This window comes from Tiliqua scincoides, chromosome 2 (assembly GCF_035046505.1).
Source record: "Tiliqua scincoides isolate rTilSci1 chromosome 2, rTilSci1.hap2, whole genome shotgun sequence".
NCBI classification, from domain to species: domain Eukaryota; kingdom Metazoa; phylum Chordata; class Lepidosauria; order Squamata; family Scincidae; genus Tiliqua; species Tiliqua scincoides.
This window is the reverse complement of record NC_089822.1, coordinates 92,257,998-92,270,210: the sequence shown is the minus strand read 5'-3', so window position 1 is coordinate 92,270,210 and position 12,213 is coordinate 92,257,998. Positions and strand designations below refer to the sequence as shown.

Below are 12,213 nucleotides of genomic sequence, written 5' to 3'. Positions count from 1 at the left end.
GAAAAGAATCTCCCAGGAGATATGGAATAAGCTCTCTGGATCGCTAGCACTAGTGGTGACACGCGCCAGACAAAGGAGCTGGTATTCTATAAATGAGGCAGCAGACAGGGATCGGCAATTGGCTGGATTGTAAGGAAAGCAGCGCTTGCGTCTCAGAGCTGTGAGAGCAAAGTACAAGGAGCAGAATACCCTACTTTGCTGCATGTGAATTCTTCTGTACGATTGGCTTGCACCATCTTTGGAAAAGGTAAGTTACAATGTTGGTTTTCTTTCTGAAAACGTGGGGTATTTGTGATTTTTTTTTGCTTTTTAATCTTTTATGCAAGTGTCCTTAATGTGTGCACACACTTTTCCAGGCACAAAAAGGAATTGTGGCATTGCTGTAGTTTTCTGGGACATCTTTTATGCTATCACTTTTTTTTTGGTGAAAGGTTAAAAACCTTGGCATCCCTGTTTCCGCGCAAAGGTGACCCATTATTTCAGCAGTGTAGGAAATACTGCTACATAGTACAGGTAACTAAATTCCAGCATGTAGCACAACTGTGAGCACACTTGTACTTTTCACTTTGCTGACACTGAACACACATTGCCGTGGGTGTCTGGCAGTACAACCAGTTGTTTTTGTTGGTCTGAAGGATAGTATACCCTAGGGATGAATATGCGTGTTCGAAAGTGGCATGAAATAAACCACTCTCTGAAGTCTTATACAATCCTTGAGCTTTACAATGGTATGGTCAAGCTTTTAAGTCTTTTATCGTCCAGGCATTGAAGCAATGTATAAACATGTCAACCCGTAGTTTAAAAATGCCACTACATTAGAGCAGCAGAGTTTAATACTGTACCGTCTTTATACTGCACATGCCACTACATGGGGATCTATGCAATATGGGATATTCACTCTCTTAAGCCATGGCACTTGTATAGTTTGTGTTTTTAAATCTTCAGTAAGAAGGCAAATTCTTACATTTTAGCATGGAAGTATAGTTTGTGTTTTTAAATCTTCAGTAAGAAGGCAAATTCTTACATTTTAGCATGGAAGTTATCTAGTTCATGATGCTACTGCATTTTTTTTAGACTTTTATAGTTTCACTTTGAATACCCCAAGAGGAAGAGCTATAGAGCTGTACCTCTGCATGCTCTGTAGTTACTACATTGGCACCTTGATCGTAAACACATTCCACGAAAGTGAGTTCTTTCAGAATCCGTAAGGATATTTACGTATAACAAATCTGCATATTTTCATATAATGCATTTGAGAACCAGATATGTCATTTCGATTTTTTAGGAACACCTACAAAACTGCATCAACCATGCAATCTATTGCCTACGTGGCATGTTCTTTGCATGTTTTTACGTATAGTTCAATAAAACGGATCTGTTGCAATGATTATTTTTGTCCATTTTCTTTGTCTGAGATATTTAAAATTCTTAGATTTAAATTCATCTGGGGGAAAAAAAGCCCTGTCCAATGAAAGCCTCTTTCCAAAACAAGACTTTTTGATCATATAGCAATGATGAGACATTTATTTATGTATATTTTTTGATATAAGACATGATATAGCCAAGATTAAAAATGTTCAAATTCTACTGATTTAGGGCCCAATCCTATCTAATTTTCTAGTGCTGGTGCAGCTGAGCCAATGGGGCATGCACTGCATTCTGTGGTGGGGAGGGAGTCACAGAGACCTCCTTAAGGTATGGGGATATTTGTTCCCTTCCCTTGGCGTTGCATTGCAGCTGCACTAGTGCTGGAAAATTGGATAGGATTAGGCCCTTACATGCTTAACTCTCCCACTGTAATGCCATGGGACTTAAAAGAGCTTCATTATGACTGGAACTTGCCCATACCTTTTGGCTGAAATCTCAGAACTTTCCTTTCTCATCAAGCTTTCCTTTTTTCTATGTCTTCCTCTTTTGAGTACATTGCATACTGTATTATTAATTTTTATCTGTATGCCTGTACTAATTTATTCAAAATAAAAAATAATGTTTAAAACTTACATTGTAATCAATGGATGAGCCTCCTTTGCAGCCATGGATTGGATAATATTTTCCCTTCTAGCTCTATGTTTCTAAGTAACTGCGCTTACAATGGATGCGGTTCATCTTAGACAAACAAATAGAACATTGTTTATTTGCCCTTATTTCTAATTGAAATTTTTGGGATAACATAAAAACAGGCTTAATTAGAAGACTCAATGAATTTCTAAGAATGGAGCCTCCAAATTTCAGTAGACGTTAATTGCTACATAATCACCCTAATACAGAATTCCACAAGGACTCTTAAGCGCAATTGTCTGATGTGAATGAGGAACCCACTGCTCATATGACAATTTTGTGTGAACAGCAGAGCCTTCACGCTGAAGTCTCTGGTTCGGGAATTATTTTGTCTATGTTTAGCATTACGGTATTTATATTCAGAACTTGCATTGTTTGCATCTAAAGATTCTTCTTTTTAAATCTTCTCAAATAACAGACTAGGCTTAGGTATGTTTCTGAAACACACACACTTTCCATATATGTGGAAATGAGAAAATCCTTATGTTTTAGGTATATCAAATTGGAATACCAGTACATATGAATTCAGTAGGATCTATGCTTTGCTGTATCAGTCAGTGGCTAGACAGAGGAATCATCACTCTGTCTGGAGATAGATTTTTTTTAACCTAATTGCATTTTTAAACAATAATCTAAAACAGAGATAAAGTTGAAAGGCCAATGCTTCTTGCTTCTTGTGGAAAACTTTAGCCTCCAAAAATGTCTGAGAAATCTCTTAATGCTTAATTTGTTCAGGCCAGAAACTCTTCTCCAGATCAAAACGTAGTGGAGAACTGAATGCAATAACAAAGAAAAGCATCCTTGAGCATTTCAGTCACCACTAAATAACTGCAGTCAGGTTCCAAGTCAGAAGGTGTAGCTGGCCAGCAAGATTTACTAGCTGGCCATCTCTAACTCTTATCTTGAATGAAGGTAACTGCTAGCCTAACTGATCTTGGTGCTTGTGTGTCTAATGGAGAGATACAAGTCGTTCCAAACGTATGTTGCTTTATGGGTTTTTTTGCCTATCGAGTAGATTTTAAATTGCTATCTTAATGTATTGTTTAAAGGGTCAGTGTGTTCATTGTTTCATGGATTTTGTTGCTGTTGCTGTTGCTGTTGTAAACCACTTTGAACCAAGGAAAATCAGTGTACAAATAATTAAAAGAAATATGTGTAGTTTGGCCACCATGGAACAATATATATACGTCTGAGCAAGGCTTTGTCTTAAAAGGCAGAGTGAAAGTATTTAACAATTTTTAAAAAATATCAACTTGTTTCTGTGCTTCGTTTTCTTTTATGAATGTAGGCTTGATGTGAATAGTACATGGAACAAAAGACATTATTACATGGTATAGTACTCTTACACGAGGTTGAGTGGGACAATCTTGTGAAGGCTCCCTGACACAAAATGGTCCCCTGCCAATGTTAGATGCATGGCACGTCTCCATCGTGACTGTAATCATTATAGGTTCTAGGCTCAAGGCATATCCAATTCCCCTTCACAGGCCTGGAAGCTGACCACAGGGCTTCTCAGACTTGCTCCAAAAATTTTTCTGGTGCGGATTCGAGTAGCTCCATTGGGCAGGCTGGGGCTTGACAGGGGGTGAAGTAGTGGTTCCCACTACTACTTCACCCCCTGTCAAGCCCCAGCCTGCCCAATGGAGCGACTCTGTTCCCAAACTTTTTTGTCTGGTGGCTCCCTTGACCTACTGGGTCAGTGGCTGTGGCTCCCCATTAGGGCTACAAACCTATACATTGTATAGGGTGGCGGGTTTTTCATGAGGAGCTCCCCTGGCTGGTTTCCACGGCTCCCCAGGGAACCACAGCTCACAGTTTGGGAACCATTGGGGAAAGGGAACACATGTTTCTCCAACCTGCTTAATCCCAGCTCTGGATATGGCATGGGCCATATGGTTCTGCTGGGCCAGCGCTAGATAGAATTGGGCTGCCCATGCTGAATAACCTTTATTCCAGATCATTCCTACAAGAATACCTCAGCCCCATCCCCCAAATGACTTTCATGCAAAACCAAGTGTTGACAGTAGCATGCGTGAAAGTAATATTTTCTGACAACCTTGGAGGACTGAGCCTGTTACTGCCAAGAGATTAATGGAGAACAAGGGATTTCCCCTTTTCTTATGTGTACCAAACTAAAACAGGAGTCACAAAACAAAACGAAGCACAAAGGACTCTTGAGGCTGCCTGCTCACTGTTGTGAATTCAGTGGGTGAGCTCCCATTGGGTTGTAATTACAGGTGATTGAGACTTCTCTAGTTAAAATTATAATAATAATAAACCCCAGTTTTTTCCATGTTTTGAAAACTTGTTTTACTGTGAAAAAATAACATTAATGTATGAATATTAGACTATAAGATAAAAAATGACCCTATGATGCTCTCTTGGCCCAGAGTTAGCTTATCCTGAAAAAAAGACTAGATTTTTAAAGTCCCTATTAACACTTCCTAGGCATATTTTTTCCAGGCATCTCATAGTACAAAACTGTATGTATTTATAAAGCAACACAGGACTGGTTTGGACCATACTCTTAACTAACCCCCTTTAATGGTGTTGGGGAAGAGTGTGGGTGTATGAACCTGCCCTTCATCTGGCACACTGGTGTACCTCAACTTTATACATAAACAGTTTGCAGGCTTCCAGTGTGCTGGATCAAGAGATGTACCCATGCTCCTACTTCATGTGTTGAGAAGCATTGTCTGATCCAGCCCACAAAGAAAACATTCAGTCCAAGTTTGTGTAAGAAATACACAAGAAGGCCTTGTATTCCAAAACACAAATAAATGTGCAGAGGTGAATCCAGTCCATATGGAAAACATGGCTAGTGCATTTAACTGGCTAATTAAAGATTCAATATTCCAAATTCCCTGGATGTTCATAAAGGTTGTGACCGAAATTGTGCGGACCAGCCCATGCCTGAATCCAGAACTGGCTGTGTTCTCTTCCAATAAAGAGGAGAGGACACCACCTCTGGCCCTAGCTCCAAATGGAACCTCAGGGACTCTGATGCATCTTGAAGAACATCTTGAGGCTTCCACCCTGGAAACAACACTGGAGGAGGTTACAGAATCGGGGAATCTGATGCTTCCCAATGGGACATGCACTCCAGCTCTAGACTTTCCCTCTTTGCCCTTGAGTCCCAGGAATAGGAACAATGAAGAGTCTAAGTAGCAGCCCAGAGAAGACAATGCAGGACACACCTGGCACCACAAGCCCTACTTGGGAGAAGGGAACAACTACTGATGTGTGCTCCAGATCAAGGCCCTGCCTGATGCTCCAGGAAGAACAGGCGAGTAGGGGCAGCTTTGGCACTGTTCCGTTGCTGTGCAGCTTTGCAACTTCTGCTTGTTGGATAACATGCCTGGCCAGCTCCCCTTCCAATTCAGCATATGTTACCTAAGATCTGCTTCTTTGGGACAGGGTATCTACCCAGTCTTGTCAGTACAGTGGGGAACTGAACCAAACTCTCAATGTTGGCAGAGAATGGGACACAGTCTGGTCACCCCTTTCAGAGAGCCCTTCTTCATGGGAAAAGTGAGTGTCCAAGGCCTTCGACTTTGACAAAAATTCCCCAGTTTTTTTTTATTTGATAACTTTCAGGGAATTTGGAATCAGGCATTTATGTTTGGACTTTGGGTTGCAAAGTCTTTTCTTATATTTCTAAAGTTTTCTTATATTTCTTAAGAAATATATTTCTTAAGAAATATATATTTTCTTATATTTCTAAAGTTTATTTGATTTTGTTGTAAACACTGCTTTGTGATTTTTTTTGTTGAAAGGCAGTGCTGCTGTTGTTGTTGTTCTTGATGATGATGATGATGATGATGATGATGATGATACTTTATAAATACATAGGACAAGGTGAAGTTGTAAAAATGTCATTACTGAAATGGGCAAGGGCACTGGGTTCAAGGAAGCATACCCTCAAAGGCCAATCCCTTGTTTCTCTGAGATCCTTTAAGAAGTTTAGAGCAGCTGTTTTCAACCACTGTGAACATTGGTGTGTCGCGGATGGTCCACAGGTGGGCTGTGGAAGTTTGGGGAGGGTCATTTATTAGTAGGGCATTGCGGGATGTGAGCCCTCTGCCAACAACACAATCCATCTTGTCAGTGGTCAAAAAACTGACGGTGTGCCAGCCTTGACAATTTTAGTACACCTTGTACTACTGTTGTACACCTTGACAAGTGTACAATAGGTATAGGCAGAATATTGAGTTCTACATGTCCTCAAGATTCTAAACTTTTAAAATTGTGCTTGTTTCATCAGACTACATGGACATTCTTTGCTCGCCTGTGGGTTATTACTGCTGCATGAACGGCCCTTTACTGTGGAATACTTGGCAGAAATAGGGCTTTGTGCTATTGCTTAAACAGGCAGATGCTGACAGAGCTCCAGCTACTGAAAAAAGATCACCAGTTCTTCCTTACATTAGTTAACCTTTTGTATTTCAGTCTTTGGAGGATCTATATTAATCTTGTTTGGGGGGGGGGCATGGGAGGGAGATGGAGGCTTTTGAGGTCAGGATTGTAACTTGTCTGTCTGGACTTTATTCTGTTTTCCTAGATACTCATGATGGCTTTTAAGAACTAAGAGTCAATGCATTGTTTCCTATGTTACACTCGCGGCTTTGTCCCACTGTTGACTCTGGCCAAACAGGCTTTTAGAGATTTTTGAAACGCTATGTAAATGTGGAAGATGAGTTTGATCGGATACCATCTTAATTATTTTATTGAAAAATTAGGTCCTGCCTTGCCTCAGTTCAAAAAACTATGCAACAGAGTGGATGACAAAAATGAAAATCACAACATATCAAGTCATGCTACAATAGCCATTAGAACAAACAAAAATAAAGTAAATCGGTAGGCACAAAAGCACTTTCAAGCGGGAGTCTAGCTGTAAATCATCCAAGATCAAGTCAGCTAGACCCAAAGACTTTACAGAAACATTCTGATGGTTGAAGGAGAAATGGTCCTGGTGAGAGTCCCTCAGGAGGCATTTGATAGAGTTTGAAAAACGCTTCAGTTGACCACTGAAAAAGCCCAGTTCATGGTACACTTATTCTGAACCTCACTTGGCAGGTGTACCCAGAGTCTTACTTCAGGTGGTGATTAAAGCACATAAAGAGGAGCATATTAGCGTGAGTGGTAGAAGTAACAGCAGTATGAGTAATGAGATGCAAGCGTAGTGCCTTCATCTTATCACTTTTAATACTCTGGGGTGGGGAAAATGACTTTCTCCAGCTCCTTCATGCTTCTGGCTGAGAACATGACTTATACTGCCAGGCAACTTCAGCAAACCTTAAGAGACCCCATTTCTACACATTGCTTTTGTGTCCATTTATGATATAGCACTCAGGGCGCAATCCTAACCCACTTTCCAGCACCGACATAAGGGCCAAGCAGCTCCTATGTAAGGAAACAAACATTCCCTTGCCTTGAGGAGGCTTCTGTGAGTGCCCCCCAACTGCAGGATGCAGCACATGTCCCATGTGCCAGTGCTGGAAAGTGAGTTAGGATTTGGGTCTCAGTGGGGTAATTCCGTTGAAAAACATTCAAGCATTTTGTTTGCGTAATTCACATCCCAACATACAGCTGGTTGCATTGCTGTGAATGATGATGATAAAAAATAAGACCCCACACTTGCATTTGTATTATGCTTGGCCATTTTTTAAATTTTAAGGTGAATGTAGAAAATGAAAAGTGCAGCTAGTGAGCTGCAAGATCAGTTTCAGACCAAAAGCAATCTATCAGAATCAGGGCTCTCTGGGTCTTGGTTATGAATCCAGGTGTACGGCATTATTGGGATATTTCCTTTAGAGCAGAGTTTCTCAAACTGTGGGTCGGAACCCACTAGGTGGGTCACAAGCCAATTGCAGGTGGGTCCCCATCCATTTCAATGTTTTATTTTTACTATATTAGACTTGATGCTGCCATGGTATGTGACTGTATTTGGGAAAATGTTACAGACCTGTACTTTAAACAAGCTACTACGTATATTCTTTTAACAATGATAGTAAATGGGATTTACCCCGGGTAAGTGTGAGTAGGATTGCAGCCTAGGATTGTTAAAAATTTTCCTGCTTTATGATGTTACTTCTAATCATGACATCACTTCCGGTGGGTCCTGACAGGTTCTGAAAAGTGGGTCTCGGTGCTAAATGTGTGAGAACCACTGCTTTAAGAGATTTTGGCTTGCAGTGCTAAACTAGTCAACAGGATCTGACATGAAAGCATGCCTCCCTGCAAAAAAGCATGAGAACTGAAATCTTACTTGTGAGGAGGTACCGTTAAATACAATGTGACCCCAGAGAAAACATGTATAGGTTTGGATTGCATGTTAGGTTTCCAGAAACAAGTCATTTTCCTCCCTCTCCTAGTGAATTATGAGACATTTGCTCTTTGAAAAGGATTCCCAGGATGGAGAGGGCGCTACTATTTACTGATCTTGTACAAATGTCAGAGATACTAGGATACATGTTTTTACATGTCATCCAATCGGGGAACTCACAAAGACTACTATTTGCTCTCAGGGCTTGTGTTTACAAAGGAGGGGAGCAAAAGAAAGGAAGAGAGAAGACTGTGGTTGTCCGTGAACAAATAATGCTCATCCTGGAGTGATCTGCTAATGGGAGGCCAGTAACCTTTCTCTGAAGCATTGCAAGAACATCAGCAAAACAGAGAGACCATGACTCAGGCACTAGCACAGATTTGCACTCCAAATGTATTTTTTAAAATTGTCTACATTTTTATTCCCATTTTCAGTACACAGGACACCTCAAAGTGGATTGGGGAAACTGAGCATATCAGTGCTAGTTTTGTAGGAATTTTAGTTTCTCTGCTCCAGTTTGTTCCCAATGTGGCATGTGTTATTGCTCAAAGTGGTACTGAACACAAGCCAGTTTTGGTGATCTGCTATTTCATAAGGCTTTGGTGGTACCCCACATCTTCATGTTGCCTCAGAATCAAACCAAATGTTCACCTAAATGCATTCTGAAGAGGTGAACTTCAACCAGAAGAATCTCTTCTTTCAGAAAAAGAAAAGTCATGGGGAAGACATGGTTCTGATCAGGGTTACGGCATGTGTGGAAAAGGTCACTCTTTTTTACCTTGATCCATTTCCACACCAAAAATCATTCCTCAAAGCAACTATTTTCTTCAAATGGCAAATTCCCACCTCTCCTTATGTGGTGTTATCCCAATCAGGAGAAGGCAAACATGCATTTTTTTTAAACCCCTGAAAGAGATGCTTCTGACTCTAAACATGCCTGTTTAAAACATATTTAGGTGAACATATATGTTGATATATAACAGTGCTTTTCAGTGCTAGTTGTTCACATAGTTGCCTGCTGGCCATAAAGCAATAAAACGAAGAGAAAAAGTGATGCATGTGTAGTCATTTGCCATTTTTTGAAGACCACCTTGGCACCAATACTCCAAACCAGTGTTTCTCAAACTGTGGGTCGGGACCCACTAGGTGGGTTGTGAGCCAATTTCAGGTGGATCCCCATTCATTTCAAAAGTTTATTTTTAATATATTGGACTTGATTCTATCATGATACATGACTGCATTTGGAAAAATGTTACAGACCTGTACTTTAAACAAGCTACTATGTATATTCTTTTAACATTGATAGTCAATGGAACTTACTCCTAGGTAAATGTGGGTAGGATTGCAAAAACTTTTCCTGCTTGATGATGTCACTTGCAGTCATGACATCACTTCCGGTGGGTCCTGACAGATTCTCATTTTTAAAAGTGGGTCCCTGTGTTAAATATGTGAGAACCACTGTTCCTAACCAAGGATGCCTATACAGATTTAACGACTTTTGAGCAGGACCGCAGGCAGGATGGGACATAGAAAAATCAGTGGGATCACATGGAGTCTGCAAGTTGTTTTAAAAACATTGCAGACTGGTTCAGTGACTAGAGTTTGCGTCACCCGTTGTGGGAGCCAGTGTGTCGCCCCCATGATGGACCTCCTCCCATGCAGTGCATGGGGCAACACCCAAGGCGGTGGGCATGGCAGTGCAACATCGCCCTGCTCCCGCTGGTTTTTTTCCTACTACTTTTGGTAGAATAGAATTTGTTTTTTTAAAATTAAAACAACTAAAGTTAACCAACACAAACGCAGAAAACCTTGAACCTTGAGATGTTCTGATGTCGTTTGTTTCATGAAATCACACATGCTTGTTGCATGAAATCATACATCGGATGATATATAACATGAGGGTATTATTCCAAAATAGCAAGATTTTAACAATTGTGGTCAGTAGTGGTATCACCCCCTGTGCGCGTCACCTGGTGCAGGCCACCCCCCTCCCCACACCTCCCTAGCAACTCCACTGGACTTGGCTACAGTGATGTAGTAACGGAGGGAGAAAGGGTGGATGGGCTAAAACTTTGAGTTTACCTGCGTTGTAACCTGTTTGCATGCATGCTGTCCATAGCTACATTGTAGCTCCTTTTCTTTACCATCCCTTTAGGACTCATTGCATTTTTCTTCCAGTCTTCCTCCAAGAGAGTATTACAGCTGGGACCAGAACCAAGGGAGAGGGCAGGATTGTGGCTTCTAATTTTGCATTATGTCTGTTGGTGATCCTGCTACTAATTATTTGGTATTTAATTAAAGTCAGTACTACGGAACACAAGCACACATTCTGGGGGAATTGTGGCTGTACATGCTTTCATTATCTCATGTATTAATCTATTTTCCCCCCTTTCTGTCCTCTTCCTTCTAGCTCTGCCAGTCTTGAGAATGACCAGGAAGATCTTCACCAACAGCAGGGAGAGGTGGAGACAACAGAACGTCAACAGCGCGTTTGCCAAGCTGCGAAAGCTGATTCCCACTCACCCTCCCGACAAGAAACTCAGCAAGAATGAGACCCTCCGCTTAGCCATGAGGTACATCAATTTCCTCGTCAAGGTGCTCGGGGAGCAAGGCCTGCCACAGACAGGGATGACTCCTCGGGGAAGGATACTAGGGCTCTTCCAGCAGAGCCCAAGTTTGGAGAGCATGGAAGAACTGACTCTCATTGAAGACTCTGAGGTCCCTTCTCCCAACACCAGCAGCAATGTCCCAGAGTGCTGGTCAGAGGCATCATCTCCATGACACGGCATCAGTAATCCTGGTAGTCATTTGATAGTTCCCCTTGATAAAATCTGTGGGTTGTTTGCTTATGTACAGTATTTATATTTTTTGCTCTTTTACCCAGCGTTTTTGTGTAAGAGTTTATCAGGAAAACAGTAGCTTTCAGTAACTAAAATAGGAATAGTTCATCTCTGGAAATCAATCAGGATTCCAAATACTCAATGTAACACAAAGTGCTGTGATGTGTGTCAGACTTATCAGGTCTTTATGTGGATATAGAAAAAGCCACTAATAGATTGCTTGTGCTGACCACAGGCAAAAGCTACTAAGGACAGCATCTTGTAGTTGAGAAAGAACAGGTGGTCATTTCTAGGCCTAGCTCATATAATAATCAGCTACCAAGTCTCTTCCTATAGAGAAGCGAGTGTGTGCCCATCTGCACCTTCTGTAATGTGAGTGCTTTATGTATTCTTCCCCTCTTCTCTGCTTTTTTAGGGAGAATAACATAATCGGTTGGGCCAATGCACGGATAGGTGTACGAGTAAAGCCCCTGGAACACTCATTTCAGGTGTGGTGGTAAAGACCATGCACCCATTCGTCTGCCACTTAGTAGTCCTTAAACTGGGTCATAGAGGGAACCCTTCTCCCCAACTCACAAAGTTCTCAATAGAAAGGTCTGAAGCAACATAAAACAGTTGCTTGAAAATTGTATCATTTTCTCCCTTCACTCTCAGGCTGTGAGTGCCATTTGAAAAACACGCTTCCACCTGGAGCACAGGTCATTGGGTCTTTAGATTATACATCAGGTGCAGATAAACGTATTTCAGGCTAACACTATTTAACAGCCCAGATTTCCCCCTTTGTCAGCCATGTTGTCCTCATTGCTAGGTTATCTGCGTCTCTCTCCCAGTTTGATTTTTTCCCTTGGTGACAGTTTGTCAAAAAACTCAGCTGAAAAATGTGACACAATTCCGAAGCAAAAATACATATGTTGGAGAGGATGGCAGGAGCACGCCCAATATGCTCATTGCAGTTGTATTCAAGGCTGCCAACTGTAGTAAATTAAATTG

General features: G+C 41.3%; 1 protein-coding gene across 2 annotated transcripts; it reads left to right on the top strand.

Moving 5' to 3' along the window:
• Positions 1-22: 22 nt before the first annotated feature.
• TAL2 (TAL bHLH transcription factor 2) lies at positions 23-11,164 on the top strand. Of its 2 annotated transcripts, none has more exons than XM_066618168.1 (2): positions 23-247; positions 10,794-11,164. In XM_066618168.1, exon 2 carries the CDS (start codon positions 10,811-10,813, stop codon positions 11,162-11,164), a length of 354 nt encoding a protein of 117 aa, XP_066474265.1. In that variant the 5' UTR covers positions 23-247; positions 10,794-10,810. The 2 variants fall into 2 exon arrangements, with proteins under 2 accessions (XP_066474265.1, XP_066474266.1); XM_066618169.1 differs by lacking the exon at positions 23-247 and adding an exon at positions 8,745-8,776.
• Positions 11,165-12,213: the final 1,049 nt, after the last annotated feature.

Bases quoted from the DNA above. Each gene is read 5' to 3' on its own strand.
- TAL2 (XM_066618168.1), top strand. From the start codon at position 10,811: ATGACCAGGAAGATCTTCACCAACAGCAGGGAGAGGTGGAGACAACAG.